Source organism: Cynoglossus semilaevis, chromosome 14, assembly GCF_000523025.1.
Source record: "Cynoglossus semilaevis isolate Cse_v1.0 chromosome 14, Cse_v1.0, whole genome shotgun sequence".
Classification (NCBI taxonomy): domain Eukaryota; kingdom Metazoa; phylum Chordata; class Actinopteri; order Pleuronectiformes; family Cynoglossidae; genus Cynoglossus; species Cynoglossus semilaevis.
Window position 1 is genome coordinate 2,055,807 of NC_024320.1, and position 20,904 is coordinate 2,076,710.

At 41.1% G+C, this 20,904-nt stretch overlaps 1 protein-coding gene across 1 annotated transcript in view; it reads right to left on the reverse strand.

Moving 5' to 3' along the window:
• The window catches only part of dcc (DCC netrin 1 receptor), a gene marked incomplete at its 5' end in the record, with an annotated part of 104,345 nt that overhangs the window by 41,279 nt on the left and 42,162 nt on the right, over window positions 1-20,904 (reverse strand). The window contains 4 exons of the mRNA XM_025061992.1: window positions 904-915; window positions 2,057-2,187; window positions 6,119-6,260; window positions 18,166-18,215. Coding sequence (XP_024917760.1) covers window positions 904-915; window positions 2,057-2,187; window positions 6,119-6,260; window positions 18,166-18,215 — 335 coding nt within the window. The remainder of the gene's footprint in view (window positions 1-903; window positions 916-2,056; window positions 2,188-6,118; window positions 6,261-18,165; window positions 18,216-20,904) is intronic.

A 20,904-nucleotide genomic window follows, 5' to 3' on the forward strand; every position in this document is an offset into this window, starting at 1 on the left:
AGGAATCATTATCAGAGAAGAATCAAATATCACACCACAGAAGACGTTTGTTTGTTTTAGCTGGTCTTAAATAATCATATTAGCATTTTCGTTTTCAGTTCTGTCTCACAATCAAAGCTCAAAACTCTAATAAAAAAATGCAGAAAATAAAACAAATGAAATAAAAATACATAGTGGTTAATCGCACATAAATATTTGGGTCCATTGTACAAATACTGTAAAATACTGGGCAACAGATTTTTACCTATGAACCAAATACTTTTTTTCTGTTGTCTTTGTTGCATCAGAGAGAGGTGGATTTGTTAACAATAGTGAAGCCAACACATTAATGTAATCCCAGACTACATTGGATTTCCCTCTGGGACTCCTAAACCCAACCACAGCAGCAGAGGATCACAAGGCTAACAGTTGCTAACCCTGTTAACTGTGTATAAATCCTTTATAAAACCTGACACTTTATGTTATTTCCCAGTGCCGGAATAGATCAGATTATCCTGGGGTAACACTCTGTATCCCTTTATTGAGTGATAATCCATTAAAATAAGATTTGTGTCTTGTGATTTCTGGCCTGGAGATGTAGTTAACACAAATGCGTTTATGTGTTTGTTTTAATCTGTGCAACTAGCCGGTGACCACGACAGGCTTGGCTCTAGCCCCAGGTCAGAGTGGCCTATTTATCAAAGCCACAGATGATTAGAAAAAGCCAGTCCACTGTTGTTGTGTCTGTGTTGTTAGTGATGACTCTGAGCCCACAGCACCACAAAAACTCAATTTTTCCACCAACAAACCAAGTGTGTGAAGGACTGCAGCCTAAAAATCTCGTCCTGGTTCAAAGGAAGAGGTTTGTCTCTGACTCTGAGGTTTATTTCGCAAAAGCCTCTCGGTGTAAATTGATTTGAAAAGGAAGCTGGAGGGCTCTATTTTTGTGCTTCATAAAAACACATTTTTTGGATTTTTTTTTGTTTTAGGTTATTTGTGGATTTTAATGAACACAGCAGCCTTTAACCAAACATAACATATTAAACAAGGACATGTATTCATCATAATTCTTTGTTTTTTTACAAGTCTTTTACACCACCTAAAAATATTACTTTTCATCACCCCGTAGTTGGACCAACACTACAATACAGTAGCACAGACCTACCCTGACCAACTTTTGTCAGACAGAGGCCATTATACGACGAGGTGGTACGACCAACTCACAATCAACGCCCATGCCACCCCCACAGACATACACCTGGTTCAATGGGTTTATTTTTGCCCACCTTGGTTTAAAGGGAGCCCAGGTACTACAAATGGTATGCATTCCAGAGTTTGAGAACCACCGTTGCAACCAATTAGCAATGAATTGTACTACCAGTGTCGTAGTCTTTGCTTTTCTTTTCATCGTGCTTAACATCAAATCACCTAGCTGACATGCTAACAGTCCAAAGCTAATCCACACTCATTGATATTTCACCCATTGTTGACAAGACCCATACTGCAGCAGCTGTGTCTCTGTTACTGTATCTGCACCTCGCAGAAAATAAGTAGAGTAATTTATGATCATTTCTGCTTCAAAGATCAGATTGGATTTTTTTTTTTTTTTAATAAAGAACTCTGCCTAATGTGTTATGTGATAATGCCTGGTCCATACTGTTCTTTTCCTGGATCTTTGGCAAGAAGGACTTCGCTTAAAATGTGCTTCTTGGCATCCCCTGATACAGAGATGTCAGGGACATTAAGGAACTCAAATATATCCACAATGATCAGATGGCCAATCAGGGGGGAGGACTGATTCACATCATCTGTCTTCCAGTCACCCCTCCCCCTCCCCAGTTCCTTTCAGGCCCCCTTCCTTCTTTACTTCATTCCTTCACTTCTCCACTTCCTTTAAACATTCCTATCCCATCTATCCTGTCCTTCCTTCCTCCTCCACTCCGCCATCCTCCCCCTTAGGCAAATAGTCCCTCCATCCATCCGTCTCAGCGCTTTGCTGATTAAATATGTATGAGTGTTGGGACACTGGTAGTATTTACATGCCGTCGTACAGATTGTTACTGCCACACTCGCACACTCTCTCTCCCTTTTCCTTACCATCCAGATCATTCTCTGGTGTCGCAGTAGTGAGCCACTCACTGGCTGGACCAGTGCCATTTACAGTCATGGCTGCAACCTGGAAGCTGTACTGACTGCCTTTCTCCAAACCTAGGAACAGGGGGAGACAGGAGAAGACAGGGGATTTAGTCAAAAAGAAGAAAAACCACAGAGACTTAAATACCGACACCCAGTCCTGTCTTATCAGCTTACAATAATTAATAGAATATATTCTATATATATATATATATATATATATATATATATATATATATATATATATATTCTATAGCATATATTAAAAAAGATCTTGGTTGTTGTTGAAATGATTTCGTACAACTTTTTGATTTATGACTTGAAAGGCCAGAGCACTGAAACACACAAGTAATTATTATATATAAAAACACAAGGGGTCTAATGTTTTGTAGTTGAACGTTGAACTCCATGGGTTCTTAAGTTTATATGCACGCTCCTTGTAGTTCATAGGAATAGTTTATCAATATAGTTAGTATTAGTAGTTTGCAAAGATTTAGTAATGCTTTTTAATAGTCACAATAAAGGTAAAAAAAATACAAAAAATAATTAATAGGCGTAGGATCATGTACCTGACCTGTCATGTGGCCTTTCTCTTCTCACTAGCTGTGTTCAATCATTTAAATATGTTTTTGTTTAAAAGGACAAAAACAGATTTCCTCCTCTGTGTGTTTTAACTTGTACAGAATTCAGAGACATTTCAATTCTATTTAAAGCCTTGTTTTCACACGAACGCATTTGTTGCCTTTAGACATTTTGAGGTTGACCCATTTTTTCATTCTGTTTTTTTTTTGATAGTCTTTTTATCTTTGCTTGTTTTAATCTGAGACTGTAAAAAAAAAAAAGGGTGATGACAGCTGACAGCTAGACCTGCAAACATGAGTACACATAAACATGAAAGTGCACAAGCTTATTTAAACTAATGTGAACATCTGTCAGTGGAAAATGAGTTCCCCTGCAACTCCATGAAGACAAATGAAGATAACACCGGAAGAGAATAATGAAAAGGGAGATCAGTTTCATTCAAATCCTGCAGAGCTACTGTTGAAATAATAGTCTCATAACTAATAATTATGAGACTAAAAGCTAAACATAACAAACACCATGTTCAAGCATAAGGGTGTCCATCAGTGCACTTGGCACCAGGACACCCTAGGCCGCAGGTCAATGATCGACTTTGTAGTTGTGTCATCTGACATCAGGCCGTATGTATTGGACACTAGGGTGAAGAGAGGGACTGAGCTGTCAACTGATCACCACCTGGTGGTGAGTTGGCTCCACTTACGGGGGGCAAAGCTGGATAGACCTGGCAGACCAAAAGGTATCGTGAGGGTCTGTTGGGAACGTCTGGCGGAATCCCCGGTGAGGGGGGCCTTCAACTCCCACCTCCGGGAGAGCTTTGAACAGGTCCCGAGGGAGGCTGGAGAACGGGGGGCATTGACCTCGATTGAGGATGTCATCGGGAGGTGGAAGGAATATTTCGAGGATCTCCTCAATACCGCTGACACGCCTTCCGGGGAGGGAGTTGAGGCTGAGGACTCAGCAGCTGATCATCCAATCTCCTGCGCTGAGGTCACCGAGACAGTCAAAAAGCTGCTCGGTGGAAAGGCACCGGGAGTGGATGAGATCCGCCCTGAGTACCTCAAGTCTCTGGATGTTGTTGGTCTATCTTGGTTGACACGTCTCTGCAGCATCGCGTGGGAGTCTGAGACAGTACCTCTGGACTGGCAGACCGGGGTGGTGGTGCCTCTTTTCAAAAAAGGGGACCGGAGGGTGTGTTCCAACTATCGAGGGATCACACTCCTCAGCCTCCCGGGAAAAGTCTGTTCCAGGACACTGGAGAGGAGAATCCGGCCGATTCAAGAGGAACAATGCGGTTTTTGTCCTGGTCGTGGAACACTGGACCAGCACTATACCCTCCACAGGGTGCTTGAGGGTTCATGGGAGTTTGCCCAGCCAGTCCACGTGTTTTGTGGACTTGGAAAAGGCTTTCGACCGTGTCCCTCGTGGTATTCTGTGGGGTGTGCTCCGAGAGTATGGGGTCTGGGGCCCTCTTCTAAGGGCTGTCCGGTCCCTGTACGATCGGAGTAGGAGCTTGGTTCGCATTTCCGGCAGTAAGTCGGACCTGTTCCCGGTGCATGTTGGACTACGGCAGGGCTGCCCTTTGTCACCGGTTCTGTTCATTATCTTTATGGACAGAATTTCTAGGTGCAGCCAGGTGTCGGATGGGGTCCAGTTCGGGAGCCACCGGATCTCTGCTATTTGCGGATGATGTGGTCTTGTTGGCCTCTTCGAACCAGGGCCTGCAGCATGCACTGGGGCGGTTTGCAGTCGAGTGTAAAGGCGCTGGGATGAGAATTAGCACCTCTAACTCCGAGGCCATGGTTCTCAACCAGAAAAAGGTGGTTTGCACCATCTGGGTTGGGGAGGAAGTCCTGCCTCAGGTGGAGGAGTTTAAGTATCTTGGGGTCTTGTTCACAAGTGAGGGTAGGATGGAGCGTAAGATCGACAGGTGTATCGGTCCGTTGTGGTGAAGAAGGAGCTGAGCCGAAAGGCGAAGCTCTCGATTTGCCGGTCGATCTACGTTCCCACCCTCAATTAAACCTTTTTTCATAACATTTGTAAACAAATAATCTAACCTAATCTAGAGTTTTATAAAAAATAATAATAATAATTTTAAAGTACACAGATCATACATAATAATTGGAATGCTTAACACTAGCTCAGTTTAAAATCCCAAGCAGACCTTCAAATATTCTGCTTAGTGCTGTGACTTCAATCCATTTGATTAATTTCTTTCAGGTAAAACAATGCATCACAAATAAGTAGTTATTAAAACCTTTTATATTTCCATAATTTCTGAAAAAAGCATTATGAAAGCATAGAGCATAAAAGCATAATGCATATAATCCAACCCAGTAGGGACTAGCAATGCACAAATGCAAGTGACAGAAATCAGAAATTTAATGAACAGCAACTGTAAATGTTTTTTGACTTCTTGGATGTAAAGTCTTATTCTCTGATAGAGACACCAGAGCTAACACTGGCTACAACAGTCCTGATAGAGACTTAAGAGTTAAAAATAACTACAAAAGCACTGGTACACATGCCAGAGCTAACATTAGCTACAACAGATCTGGTAAGGACAGCAGAGCTAACATTAGCTACAACGTTCCTAGTAGAGACGTAAGAGCTAAAACTAACTATAAAAGCACTGGTAAGGAAGCCAGAGCTAACATTAGCTACAATAGCATTGGTACAGATGTCAGAGCTAATTTTAGCTACAACAGTCCTGGTACAGACAGCAGAGCGAACGTTAGCTACAACAGTCCTGGTAGAAACTTCAGAGCTAACATTAGCTACAACAGCCCTGGTACAGACACCAGAGCTAACGTTAGCTACAACAGTCCGAGGACAGGAGACTGATAAAACTGAGTGAATAAAATAAATAAGATCAAATATTATTAACCATATTGTGCACCATTAAACTTTGTACATAAATTGCAGTGAATGGTTCATTATTGTTCTTTAACTTCATATGTGTCTATTCATTAATTCTGTCCACAAACAGAAGTTATTTCCAATAATATCTGTTTTTGTGGCAGATGTTATTTGTAATTTCAGGAATAAGCCATCTTATTTTTATTGTTATTGGAATATTTAGTGTCTAACTTTAACTTATTTACATCAATTAGCTTTTATTAACTTAATTTTTAGTAACTGCACTGTTTTTTGTCATATTTCTATTGTTTTTGGTAAACTTTTAGCTAATTGCAAGTTGCAACAGATTTGTAGCCTATTTAATTGGAGTGTACAATATATAATACAACGGCTTAGATTCTTCTACATATTGAAAAGGAAAAAGGGGGCCAAATGTTTAAATATGAATGAACCTAATGCAGCTAAAGCTAAACATAGTTTCTTAGCTTAATAAGTTCCTACCTTTAGCCATGAGTTCATATACTTTATGACTTCGTGTGTGAAAATGGAGAGATCAGAACAGTCTCACCTGTGAACAGGTACCAGAAGTTGTTAGGTTCGATGGCCTCTTGGTCGCCACGACGACCCGTCTTCCTGTACTTGATCTTGTAGGCAGTGATGATGCCGTTCTGAGCGCTTCGTGAGGGAGGCTGCCAGGAAACCTTGACGCTCTGAAAGACAGTAAGGTATACTCAAAAATCAGACTGTGGTAGATGAGGGGTCAACTCACCAGAGAGAAACTTATTGAGAAAAGTTAACTTGTTTTATAGTTCAATCATAGTTGAACTTAACAGTTTTTTTTAACAGGTCTGACTCTGCTGTCACTCCCTCCCCTGCTCCCCTAACTACTACTGTCCAGTCTGTAAGTGGTCACACCCTAACACTAACTGCTGCACTTCCCTCTTTGTTCTGCCCCTCCTCTCCTCTTGAGCACCAGCCATCACTCTCCATTATAACTGATCAAGTGAGACGGCAGCTTAAGAAGATCAAGGCGAGGGCGGCTGCAGGTCCAGACAGCATTAGCCCCAGACTGTTGAGGGACTGTGCTGAACAACTCTGCGGTGTCATACAGCACCCAGCCTCAGACTCGAGGTGGTACCAATGCTGTAGAAAACCTCTTGTATGGTCCCAGTACCAAAGACTGCGTACCCCTGAGAGCTGAACCACTACAGACCTGTAGCCCTAACGTCTCACCTGATAAAGACGATGGAGAGGCTCATACTCCAACACCTACGCTCACTCTCCCAGGCAGCCATGGACCCTCTACAGTTTGCATACCATCCAGCAATTGGGGTACCCTCTGCACCAGTTCTGGTCACACCTTGAGACTGCAGGATGCACTGTGAGAGTCATGTTCTTTGACTTCTCCAGTGCCTTCAACACCATCCAGCCATCACTCTTCAGATGAAGCTGGAAGGGGCAGGATTAGACAGTTCCCTAATTGCATGGACCATCAACTACCTCTCTAACAGACCACAGTTTGGGAGGCTTAGGGGTACCGCAAGGAACTGTTCTTGCACCTTTTCTTTTCATCCTGTATACTGCCATCTTCAAATACAACACGAACAACTGTCAAAGTTCTAAGATAATACTGCCATTGTCAGGCGTTAATGATGTGTCATGAGCAAAAGATGCGGCTCTGAGAGCCGATGCTTTGTAGTGAATCGTTGAATCCCAGTTTTTTTGCTTTCGCTGCTTACCTCAGTGCTCAGCCTGGGCTTTGCACAAAGCAGAATTTTGGTTTGATTCGTTAGCATCGTGGCCAATCAGATGTGAGGATATAGGATTATACCATTATGTGAAAACAGAGAGGGGGAACTGTGAATTGGAGCTCCCTAATTTTCTTGTCTGTCTAATATCTATTACTACCGTCTGTCTATCTAGACAGACAGTGGTAACAAGAGTGTGTGAGAGCCTCCTGTAGCTGTGTAAAAAAGTGAAGCAGCATCTGGCTGCAGTTTAAAGATACTGGAAACAACAAAGTAAACACTGCAAAATAATAATAACTTGGGTAACAAATAGCAGGTTCCACCACAAACCTGCATAGACATATCAGAACTGTCCATCCTACAGTTTAGTTAGAGGAGAGAGGGCAAGCCAGCACACCATCTACTAATCCTGGTGTGTCTCATCCCAAAAACAACAGCAAGTGCGGCAGCATCTACTGGCTTCCCCATACATACCTAGAAGTATAATCTCTTCCACTGCAACTCAAAGCAAAATAAGTCACTTTATACCAAAACAGATGACCCCAGCCAAACAGCAAAGTAACAAAGTATTGATGGTGTTTGCTAAAATAGTTACTGATTTCCAACCCTTTTCCATTGTGAAGGATGGTTTTAAAAGTTTTGTCAAAACTTTAAATTCCACATACGCTCTACCCTGTAGAAAAACATTGTCCCAAACAACAATAGCTAAACTATATGACACAGAACGAATGCACCACATTAGGCAATTATAAAGGTTGTAATAAAAACACTGCACATGAAAGGGTTTTCAACACACAAACCATTATGTTTTGCAAAATTAAGAGCCGTTCAGAAGTTGAAAGAGCTTTGGGAGCTTAGCCAAAAGAGCTGAACTTCCCATCCCTATCGGGCGTGTATCTGACGGGGACGAAAAATAATATAAATCAGTGATCGTCGACTTTGTTAAGTGGTGTCAAGTAAACTGCCTTCAAATCAACACCACCAAAACCAAGGAGATGGTGGTTGATTTTCGTAGAAGAACCTCCCACCATACACCAGTGAACATTTAGGGCAATGACAGAGAGACGGTCGATTACAAATACCTGGGTGTTCACTTGAACAATAAACTAGACTGGTCTACAAACACTGGTGTCCTGTACAGGAAAGGTAAAAGTCGTCTCCACCTACTGAGGAGACTGAGGTCCTTCGACCTGGTCGTTCTGGTCTTTCAACATATTACAATCAAATATTGTTTACATATACCAAGCCTGTACATAGCTACACTGCAAATTACTTGTATTTTTATTTTGTTCCATGTACACCACAACTAACTTTAGTCACTTCTTTTCCCTGCAGGTCACTTTAAATTTTGATATTTGTATCACCTTGTAAATACTGTCTACCCTGCTGTTACTTTTTGTATCACCTTGCAAATTGAGTTTTTTCTTTACTTTTAGTATTATATGTCTATCCTGCTGCTGTAACAACTGAATTTCTCCGGTGAAAGATTCTTGCTGGGGGAGTTGTCTTCAGGCAGGGAGTGGAAGCAGCCGGTAGATGGTCGATTTGTTTTAATAACAAACGTCAAACAAAACAGGTCCAACAATAAAGCAAAAATAAACGACTGGAGAAGTATTCAAGGAAATCTCGTACAACAGTAGTTAATACGCAAATCCTGTCAAGAATCACTTCTCAGCACTTCTCAAGAATGACGCCTAAAGTATCGTTAGTTGTTTATGCTTATATACCTGTATGGGGGAGTGGTTTTCGACTTCCCGGGTGTGTGTTTAAATCTTGTAGGCCAATGGAAGGGAGAGGCTAGGCCTCTTGTGGCCAATCATATTATTGTTCTTGTTATCATGTGATGCCTGCAGTCGCCACTATGTGGCACTCTTGTTCCATGATTCAGCAGTGTTGGAAGAACCTTTTGTTGCTCAGTGGGGCGTTATCACAAGGGAAGTGGACCGAGCCATGAAGTCCAGTCAACCACAGGTGGTCATGTAGATCAAAAAGGAATGGATGGCATCGGGGTTCCCTGTGAGAAGGTAGATTGGGAGATCTCTCATTGTTGTGTGAAGATCTCCCATTGTTCCCAGGGAGTAGAGGTGTTCTAGAAAGTTGGTGTGAAGAGAATTTGGGGAAATTCTCTTTGGATGTGTGGGGCTATGTGACTGTGTGTGCTCGGGAAAGCCTTTTGGTGTCTCAGCACCTTCCTGCTGCAGACCCAACCAAATGTGAAAACCACTGAAATCTAACACCGGTGTGGGATGAATAAAGTCTTATCTTATCTTAGCTTAGCTTATCTTATCATATACTTGATCATAACAACAGAGGTTGTGATGGTTGCTTCTGTCTAGACTCAATTAAATCCAGGATCAGTTAAAATGGATTCAGGGAACAGAACAGCGGCAACTGTGTTTGTGTGTGTGTTTGGATTTTGGTGTGTGTGAGCTCTTGTTGTGTGTTGAGTGAATCCTAATTACGTTATTTTCACAGCAAAAGTTAAGTGTGTAAACATGCACACCCACATACGTATATATGTAAATACAATACAACATGTATGCCATTGATGTCATGTGACCCATGAAGACAAGTGTGTTTTTCTTTCACATCCCTGAGTTTAACAGAGTGTCTAATTAGATTTAAATAAAAAGACACAGTTTAAACATCTTCCTGACCAAGGACCCCCAACTGATGGAGTGACACAGCAGGGCCCCCTACTTAGTCCCTAGTGTGGGCTGCCTGCTCCAGGATTAGTGTTCACGGATTCTGTAAGAGAATTGCAAATAAATATAAAATGAAATAAATAATAAATAAAATACATGAGATCAAATTGTATTAACCATATTGTGGACCATTAAACTTTGTACATAAAATGCACTGAATGGTTCATTTCAATTCACTGTGAACTTCTGCTGATAATGTGTCTCCTGTGTGTGAGCGGGTAGGCAAGTGTGTGTGTGTGTCAGTGTGTGTGTGTGTCCATCAGTGGTGCAGAGAAAGATCTGCTCATTGAAGAGTGTAAATATTCCGCTGCCGCTGCTGTGAATTCATTAACATTTAGCTGCACCTGTTCCTGCACCGTCCACCTCCTGCTAATTGATTAAGGCAGAACTGATTACCGAGGGGGAGGAAACTAGGAGGCAGGCCAAAAACGCACACACACACACACGCACGCACGCAACCATATTTGAATTTAATAAATGCGTGTCGACCAAATTCCTTCATCCTCGCCGTCTGTGAGTGTGTGGCCTGCGTATCATCACTTTCATTAACCAATTAGCCTGTTTGACAGAAGACTGCTGGACCTGCTGTTGCCATGGAAACAGAGCAGCAGTGGTCCTTGCGTTTGAGCTTGTCCCACAAAGACATACCAAGAGACACGGAATTTAAGAGTAAGAGACGAGGACAACTACAACTACCAGCTCACAAAGAAGGACAGAGAAAGGAGATATAGAAGGAAACACAGGAGGAAGTGAAGTACAGGAGAGAGAGGAAATGAGGGAGAAGGACACTGCAGGAGCAGGGACTGCAACGGGTCACAAAGGGGGAGAAAGGAGAAGAAACAGGAGGACACACAGAAGAAGAAAGAGAAGGAAGGTGGAGACAAAAGACAAGAGAAAAAAGAGAGAGAAGACTAGAGAGTAAGAAAGACAGAAGGAGGATAAGAGGAATAAGAGGAGGAGAAACAAGGGGGGGGGGTGAGGCAGTAAAAAAAAGGACGGGTAGACAGAGAGGGGGTGAGAGGCAATAACAGACAAGGTGAAAGAGAAAAGGAAAGAGGGAAGGAAAGGCAGGGAAAACAGCCTTTCCCCTGCCTTTTTGTGTATTCTACACAAGAGGACACAGAGGAGAGGGACAAGGACAGATGAAGGAGAAGAGAAAGGAGGACATGTGGAAGGAGACAGAGGAGCATTGAGAGGAAGAGACAGAACATCATTCTTGGGCCTTTCTGTAGTTCATCTTCTTTTGAATGGTAAACATACTTTAGGTACATCACTGCCACCCACAGGGCTGGGGTTACCCATCAGTCTGAGAGATAAGTAAGGTGAGATTAAATGTTTTTGTTTTAATAAACGGATATTAAAATGTAAAAGTCTCAGCTGTAGTTTTAGGATCAACTATCCTGCAGCTGCAGCCACAAATGCCATCGTTAGCAACTGGTTTACTCAGGTTAAAGGACTCAATTGGTTAATGCAAAGGTTTTTACACATTTTCTCTTTGTGTGGTAAAAGTCTCAGCTGTAGTTTTCGGATCAACTATCCTGCAGCTGCAGCCACAAATGCCATCGTTAGCAACTGGTTTACTCAGGTTAAAGGACTCAATTGGTTAATGCAAAGGTTTTTACACATTTTCTCTTTGTGTGGAAGAGAGCTGAGGTCTGAGCTCACAGGGGCAAAATGTCAATGGCATCTGTATTATGATGTGTTGGGGAATGTGGGAGTTGTGTGCCATGGCCTTGATCAGTGAGAGAGTGTTTTAAAATTCCTCAAAGGAGAAAACACTGACGATGACGTAGATGATAGTATAGTAGATAGTAAGTGTTGATAATAACCAGGGAATAAGCAGAGGTTAAAGGAGTCATGGCATCTGAAGACAAAGATGGCACTGCTGGGACATTGAACTTAAACAATGAAATCATAAACTATAGAAATGGTATCGTGAAAAAAGTTACTCGATCGTTATTGACTTAATGCAAGACAGGGTCAGGTTCAAGGCCAGAACGGGTCAGACTGACCGACTCAATGTTAGCTAAAATGTGAAATGTTTCAATGTGCAGTAAACTATTTTATTTCTATAAAAACAGAAATTGAATGAGTTTAATCTCTTAGTGTGTGTGTATGTGTGTGAGATTCCTTTGTAAGTTTGTAAGTCTGCTGGATATAAAAAAAACATTTCATCTGTCTTGTGCCCTTGTGACACATACGTACAGGCACAAACACACTGGGTGAGTAAACACTGCCTGTATTCAATCTGTGATTGTTGTTTTTAATTCCTCTGAGTGAGAGATGGTCCTCTATGTGTATGTGTATGTGTGTGTATCTGTGTGTACTAGGGTCAGGCCATAGTGGCAAAAAATGAATCATGAACATTTATGGAATTTTGCCGATATCGCCATAACTCTTATCTTGTGTTCTAAAATGAAACTGATAGATTCAATTAGTGTAATTTCCAGACTAGTGAGCGCACTTGAATGTAGGCCGCCCCCACTAAATAAAAAATAAATAAAATAAAATTATACATGTATAAGCTGCACTTCTCTATAAGACGCAGGTTACCCACGTTGTAACATGGGACATTTATATCCTGATCCAAGAAGATAGGGGAAGTAGATTTCACCCACTACGCACCCAAAAGGTGGAACGCCCTACCACACCACATCCATTCTTACCTTTAAACGACTACTAAAAACCCATCTCTTAACGCTCAAAGCACAAATCCATCAGCTGGCATCTGCAAGAAGCCGGCAGATAATAAGCCCAGGCAGGGCCCCCAATGCCGCCAGGGGACTTTGACTTAACAAAAAAAAAAAAAAAAAAAAAAAGCCAACCCGATAAGTTATTATTATTTACAAAGAAAGACTTTTTTTTTTCACTTTAATTAAATAAATGCTTTTTTCTGAATAGTGCCTGTAACACGGCTGGTTACACGTTAGCTTTTTTCTGCTTCGGCACACCGACCGTGGTTGCACTGGGGAGACTTAATGATCTGCTCTAGGGCTGAAGCGAACATTAGCCCCGTGGCTAACTCCTTTCACTTTGTGCTTGTCCAAAGCAGAAATAAACAAAAATAGGGAAGTTAGGCTCTTTATTATCAGCCACAACGAGCACAACAAGAACATAAACAGAGTTTTAACAGCTCCTGTATAACCAACTCGTGCTTCAACATGACAGGGCTCAAACTGCTCTCAACTTTTACTACCTTTCTCTCTCTCTCATGCGGCCCATGCACATATATGCACACAGCCATTCACAGACAGACATACGCTACTAGTATAACACACAGTAGCCTGCCATAAGAGTCATTGATTGCTAGTGGTATGAACTTTGCTAGACAGATTTAAAATGCTACAATGAGTTGCATAAAAGTGTTGTTGAAGTATAACATATTGACCGATGTTTGGTCATCAGAAAGTCAGACACTTCACAATGAGCTCAGATTAAATCTTTACCCTCCAAAAAAAATAACGAAGTTTGAGCTCAAACTGGTCAACTCCTGTTTCCCTTGAGGTGGTTTAATCTCCACAGGAAACAAGGAGTCGCAGCAAAAAATCCAAATATCAGAGTCCGAATAAAATGACATAGTTGGTTTAAATAATTCATTTAGGAATCATAGTCCTTCATTGGAGGAAATTGGTTGTTTGAAACAGAGTTTTGGAAAAATATCTGTGAAATCGAGGGTTTCTTTGGGCAGATTTTTTTGTAGCTGATTTCATTTCTGTGCTAAAATAGTTTTTGGAAATAAATCAAACCAATATGGTTTGATTTGATTTATATATATATATATACATACATATATCTATATTATTTTGCACAAAACAAGCGTTCTTAGCTTAACTGTTGTCCAGAAAAAGCCCAGCTATCCCAATAAAATGCCAGATGCTGCTGGCCACCTAGCCATGGCACGGGATTGGAAGATCATAGCTGATATCGGCCAACAGCTAATCTATCCCCCGGAGATTGCAGCAACCACCCTTAGAGTAGACCTAGTACTCTGTTCCCCCCCAATAAAGTCAGTTAACATTATAGAGCTCACGGTCCCATGGGAGAATGCAGCCGAAGAGGCCTATGAGTGCAAGAAACTGTGCTACACAGAACTGGCAGCAGATGGCGCAACAGTGAAGATGGAAGACAAAACTTTATCCAGTCTAAGTGGGATACAGATGTTTTGTGGCTTCTTCGACCATCAAGCTCCTAACAGACCTTGGTATCCGTGGACAGGCTCTGCGACAGACAACTTAATCAATCTCCGAAGCAGCCGAAAGAAGCAGCCAGTCGATATGGATCAAGCAGAAGGATCCCTACTGGGCTCAGAAAACACCATGACCCAGTCACGTATCCCCACCCACTCTACCTCCCATCTGAGACCGCAGGTAAGCAAACAAGTTACGCGGGTGGTCTATGCCCAGAAGACGCCCCCTCATATAACCCTTACTCACTCCACCTCCCATTTGAGACCACGTGTTAGTAAACCGGTTATGTGGGCGGGCTGTGCACTGAACACTTTTCACTGTTCAGTGTTCAGTTCTTGTCTGATAATGCATTATCAGACGAGCTGTCAACTTTAAACACCAGGCACTAGTCATAACTGGGCTTGGGACACAAGCTCAGGCTTGATCACCCTGTAGCTGGCCACCTATTGGTACAATGTTTGACAGTTTACCATCACATCATTTGTTTTATGAATGTGTGCAATTATATACTTTGTTCGGTGCGGTCAAAATAAATATAAAATATAAATAAACTTTTCAGCCAGTGTTGGATATTAGGAATTTCTAGGTACTTGTTGGTGTAGTTTGTGTGAATGCAGACTACACACCCTTGTCAGTGCAGTGAAGAGGATGTTTTTTTTTTTTTTTTCAGACGAAAAGAAGCTGTTGATTCTGAGTCTGACAGTCAGAGAGACAGTGACCCTGGTGAGACCCCAGCAAGGATTGCGGGTAGAAATGAAAAAAAAGAGAGTTGAAACAGTGTAAACCCTGGGCTGTGTGTTCGACCAAGTGTTCAAAAACACATACACACACACTGACAGATGCATACCACTGATTGCGGAAAAGTTGAGGAAAATGTCAGATTTGTGTGATGAATTGGTTTGACAGCAGAGAATTGTTCTGGCAAGAGAAAACTTTCCACTTCCTCTTCTCTTCTTCTCCACAGAATAAGACAATTAATCAGCCCCAGAAGAAGAGGCACAGCCTGGTTGGCAAGAAAAAAAAAATTTTTTTTCTCTCTAATATATTCAACTCTCACTACCGTCTGTTGTGACGTGATTACTGTTCTCACTTCAGGCTGCACAACTCTAACCATTAATTTTTTTTTTTTTTTTATCATATTTTTGTCTACAAGTTTTGTTTATTTACTTATTTATGTCTGAATTCAATTTGCAGCTAGGGTTTTATTCACAAAAAATACAAGCTTATTTTGAGGAATTATACTGTATACTGCCCATTAACTTGCTCAGCTTTAGCTAGCAGCTTAAAAACAATAAGCATAATTATTAATTAGAATCACTTCTGACTAAAGCTAAATCTTAAAACTTAAAACTTGAAGGTACAGGACTTTTACAAAATAGCTAAATGTTAGCCAAAAATGTCTGCGCATTAGCTTAGAAACACAGAGGTTTCAGCCTAAACGTTGACACAAAAATATCCAAATGGGACTGGAGTTGGAGCGCCACCTAGTAGATGTTCTACCAAATTAAACCTTTTGTAAAAAAATAACACGTTGACAAAGACAGAAAGGTGGAATGTTCTATAGAAGCCTAGACATTTACGCCTGGTTTGGCAAAATAAATAACAAACAGATTAAAGGACAGTGAGAATTTTTCTTTTCTTTCCTTTTTTTACCTGCAGTAAAGAAGCAGATGAAAGCTTTTCTTTCTGAGTGGATGAATGTGTTATTGATGCTTTTTTTTTTCTTCCACCTAAATGACTCAAATACTCTTATAGATCAAGTTCACTTCTTTTTCAGCGGATTGAAAATACTGATTTAAATGTTTCTTCATTGTTTCAATAAGTTTCAACAGCCTCTTTTGTTGGAGTAGAGAAATGGAGGAAGTCTGTGTCGGAGTCTCAGCACAGACCTGCCGAATGACAGAAAACGTGCCCATTAAAGCAAAATAAAATGAACCAATGCAATGAATATTTGCATGTTAATTGTTAATATATAATCAATAAAGTGCTGTCGAATACGGTATCGTGAAATGAAATATAGTGATACTTCAGTGCATCAATTTTGTTGTTGCACCCTTACTTCGTACTTGTGTGGTGCCAACACTCCACTAATGGACGTAATCTACACAAAACAAGGCACCAAGTGTGTAGGGTGAATTGTGATAAGAAGAGATTCAGCTTCACAGATGCTAAAGAAGACTGTAGTCCACCATGAGTTCTGGTCCAGAGTAATGGCAGAAGGAAAGAGAAAGAACAGGAATCATCTTCACTCAATGTGAGGTTTGCAGCAGAGGGGGAGAAGTCATGTGAGGAGATGATGCAGAGTCCAGTTTGAAAGTGTTTAAGTGAAGTGTGGATGTACAAACAAGCACTGACTTCTCCAGGAGCACAGAGACCACCTGGTTGTCTCTGGATTCAGCCTTTGTGTAGAAAGCAATGCTTTAAATTGAAGCCAAAAAAATACCTGGGAATACTGCAGTACTGAAGTTGCACTGACGCTGCAACAGAAAGGTAGTGAGTATGAAAGAGTCCATCAGTCAGTGAAATGAGCAGTAAAATCAGGACACCTCAGTAGAGAGTAGCTACTGACTGAGGGTCACCCTGATGTCTGTGACTCTAATGAAGGAGATGGAAAAACCTCCAGGGTCAAAAAGATTGAAGGGGAAACTCAATGTGGACTTGAACATTTTTTAACATACACTATATTACCAAAAGTATTTGCTCACCCATTCAAATGATCAGAATCAGGTGTCCTAATCCCTTGGCCTGGCCACAGGTGTATAAAATCAAGCAAGTCGCCGACTTTCTGCACAGTCAATTGCTACAGAGCTACAAACTTCATGTGACCTTCAGATTAGCCCAAGTACAGTACGCAGAGAGCTTCATGGAATGGGTTTCCATGGCCGAGCAGCTGCAGCCAAGCCACACATCACTAAGTGCAATGCAAAGCGTCGGATGCAATGGTGTAAAGCACGCCGCCACTGGCCTCTAGAGCAGTGGAGACGCGTTCTCTGGAGTGATGAATCACGCTTTTCCATCTGGCAATCTGATGGACGAGTCTGGGTTTGGAGGTTGCCAGGAGAACGGTACATTTCAGACTGCATTGTGCCGACTGTGAAATTTGGTGGAGGAGGAATTATGGTGTGGGGTTGTTTTTCAGGAGCTGGGCTTGGCCCCTTAGTTCCAGTGAAAGGAACTTTGAATGCTTCAGGATACCAAAACATTTTGGACAATTCCATGCTCCCAACCTTGTGGGAACAGTTTGGAGCGGGCCCCTTCCTCTTCCAACATGACTGTGCACCAGTGCACAAAGCAAGGTCCATAAAGACATGGATGACAGAGTCCTGACCTGAACCCGATAGAACACCTTTGGGATGAATTAGAGCGGAGACTGAGAGCCAGGCCTTCTCGACCAACATCAGTGTGTGACCTCACTAATGCGCTTTTGGAAGAATGGTCAAAAATTCCTATAAACACTCTCCTCAACCTTGTGGACAGTCTTCCCAGAAGAGTTGAAGCTGTAATAGCTGCAAAAGGTGGACCGACATCATATTGAACTCTGGGTTAGGAATGGGATGGCACTTCAGTTCATAGTAGGAGTCAAGGCAGGTGAGCCAATACTTTTGGTAATATAGTGTATCTGTGAATCAAAAGCCTTCAGAGACAAAAACAGAAAGTTTTTGAAGTCTGGTGTCATTATTTGAAGAAAAACCATCCTCCAGTGTGTGTGTGTTTGATTGATTTCATTTGTGAACATTTTGTAATCTGAGTGAGAGAGTATTTTGAGGTAATAATTAATAATTGAGTTTGTTGGGAGTTAGGATTAGAATTGGATTAAGATACAAACTAAGATTATACATATATAACCAAATACGGTATGGGATAATGGCTGGAGAATACAATATGTCTAAGTAAAGTGCTAACAAAACACACATCCAGTTTGTGTGCGTATGTGAACAGGAAGGGGCAGAATACAAAAGTCTTATTCAAACTCACCCTTGAAAGAACAACCTCCAAGGTGATGTTCTGAGGTGGAGCACTGGGAACTGTGGAGACAAAGAAGAAAAAAAGACTCACACTGTGAACCTGAGTTTGCCACTGACTCATGTTCAGATCATTCTTCAAGTGTATTATTTGTTCAGTCGTAACCAAAAGTTGAATCCGTTATCAGCTGCTGGAACAGATTGACAGAGATTACAGTCTGACTTCAGATCACAAGGGGCGCAAAGCCGTAAGAAAAAACCTTTCAGCATCTGGACTCTGTTGGTACTAAACTTACTGGGATCAAGAAAGAAAACTGAAACTACGACCCATTACAGAAGGAGTATGGAGCTGAGCTGAGATGTTGGTGAGTAGAAAAAAAAAACAAGAACCATTTCAATATTAGTGCTTGTTCTTCTTGACTCAGATCAGAACCAAGATAATAAGGATTTCTGGATATAAAACGGAACTGATCAGGATCACTGGACTTATTGATACTAAAACCTTTTTTCAATCAATCAATCAGTCAATCAATCAATCAATCAATCAATCAATCAATCAATCAATCAATCAATCAATCAATCAATCAATCAATGTATTAGTAATGAGTCACTACAATTCACTGTCTAGCTGTTCAAGTGTTTCAAAAAGCTGTTAAAAATCCTATTTTCAGTGATTAAAATGACTCACATGAATCACAAAACTCCTATGATTAACGCTCTAATCCTGGTTAGAGGCTAAAATTATACACCAAGATGAAACGTAATAAATTTAAAGAAAATAATTATTTTCTGCTAATTGTCTTTAATCCCATTTTTACTTCCTTGCCACACTGCTAAAATTCATAGAAAATGTGGCTACAACCCCCACGTAAAGTACTACTATATAACCTGAGACACATTGAAATGAACTAGAAAGTTGTCGATAACACAAAATCATATGGTTAGCTGCTAAAATCACTTCAAATAATAATGTGATAATATCACTGGTGATGATAATGACTATTGTTGAAAAAACAGGATGTTAAATATTAAGATTCAAAATGGGTTGGATACAAAACTCTGCCGGAGCTAAGAGTGAAGGCCTGATTAACTGTTATAAGCTTATCTCTTAATTCAGCTGTGTGTGTGTGTGTATGTGAGAGAGAGAGAGAGAGAGAGAGGGAGAGAGAGAGAAAGAGAGAAGGGTTCAGGGATGCTGCATTGTGGATTCAATTAGCCCACAAGTCATTGTTATCACAGAGACGCAGACACTGGACTGACAATGAAACAGTTTCTCTGTGTGTGGTTTGTTTCAAACACGCAGACCAAAACAAACCAATCTAAGGGCCCATTTACATGGTTGATGACACGGTTCCACATCCCAGAGCTATGGCGCCAAATCAAAGACGGAGTGTTTTGGCGGAGAACTGCGTTGTCACCACTGATGGGAAGTAACGTGTATGTAACACGTAACTACAGTCGGATTACTTTGATCAAGTAATGAGTAAAGTAAGGGATTACAATTGCAAATACAGTATTAAGATTAGTGTTACTCATCGTGAATCTGTTGAAATACCGACATTACTTTAAGTTTCACACTGCAGAAAATGACTAAAACATTAGTGTCCGCTGTACAGTCCACATGGGAAGAAACATTTTTATCAACAGCTCAAACGGCTGCTTTTCACATACATTCACAAATTCTGCAAATGGGCCTGGCAACTTGGTTAAAGTGGAGGGAATTCTTGAAGAAAACCTTAAGCAGGCAGCAGAGAACCTGAACCTGGGGGAGCATTGGACCAATCAGCAGGACAATGATCCGAAGCATACAGCCAAAGTGGTGAAGAAATGGTTCCAAGACAATGATATTAATGTTATGAAGTGGCCAAGTCAGAGTCCTGATTTAAACCCCATTGAGAACCTATGGACGGAGCTCAAGAAACAGGTGACAGCACAGAAACCCTCCAATCTCAAAGATCTGGAAACATTTGCAAAGGAGGAATGGTCCAGAATTCCTGCCGATACTTGCAAGAAGCTTGTGAGCAATTATAAAAATCGTTTGGAGGCTGTGATAAAAATAAGGGGTAGCAATTGATTGATTGACACAGGCTATGAATAATTTTGAACAGTGTGATCTTTTGTTTTCACCCTGTTAAAGATGTTAATTCACACTTTCTATCTTAAATAAATTGGTTATGGCTTCAAACTTTCTTGTGTGTCCTATTTAACTAAAAACTGAAGTGAAATTCTAATACGTAACTGAAAAAAAACTAAGGAATTCTTTGTATTTGACAGAAATTAATACATTTTGGGCTTAAGTGTATACATATCATCAGGAAAAACCTCCCGGCACACCACCAATCAAAAGTCTCACAAAAAGCCGGTTTAGTTGAAGACAACGCTGATATACTGGCAGGAATTGAAGAAAGACACTGACAAAGGTCTTCTTCAACAGCTCTGATTTTTTAGTTTAAGTTTTCATCGCAATCTGCTGCCACCTAGCAGGAAAGAATTAAATGCATTGACAGGCAAAAAACGACGAGTTTCCTAAATATGTCTGTTTTATAAGTTGAAATGTTTTTGGTTTTTTTTAAGCCGTGTGTCTAGCTAACTTGCATTCAAGGTGGATGAATGCAGAGCAATTGTAAATTCACGAAAACGGACATGCAAAGGGTGCCTTCTTCTTTTCCTTTCGGCTTTGTCCCCCTTTTTTTAGGTGTTGCCACAGTGAATCATTCATTTCCATATTGCCTTGTTCTCTGCATCTTCTACT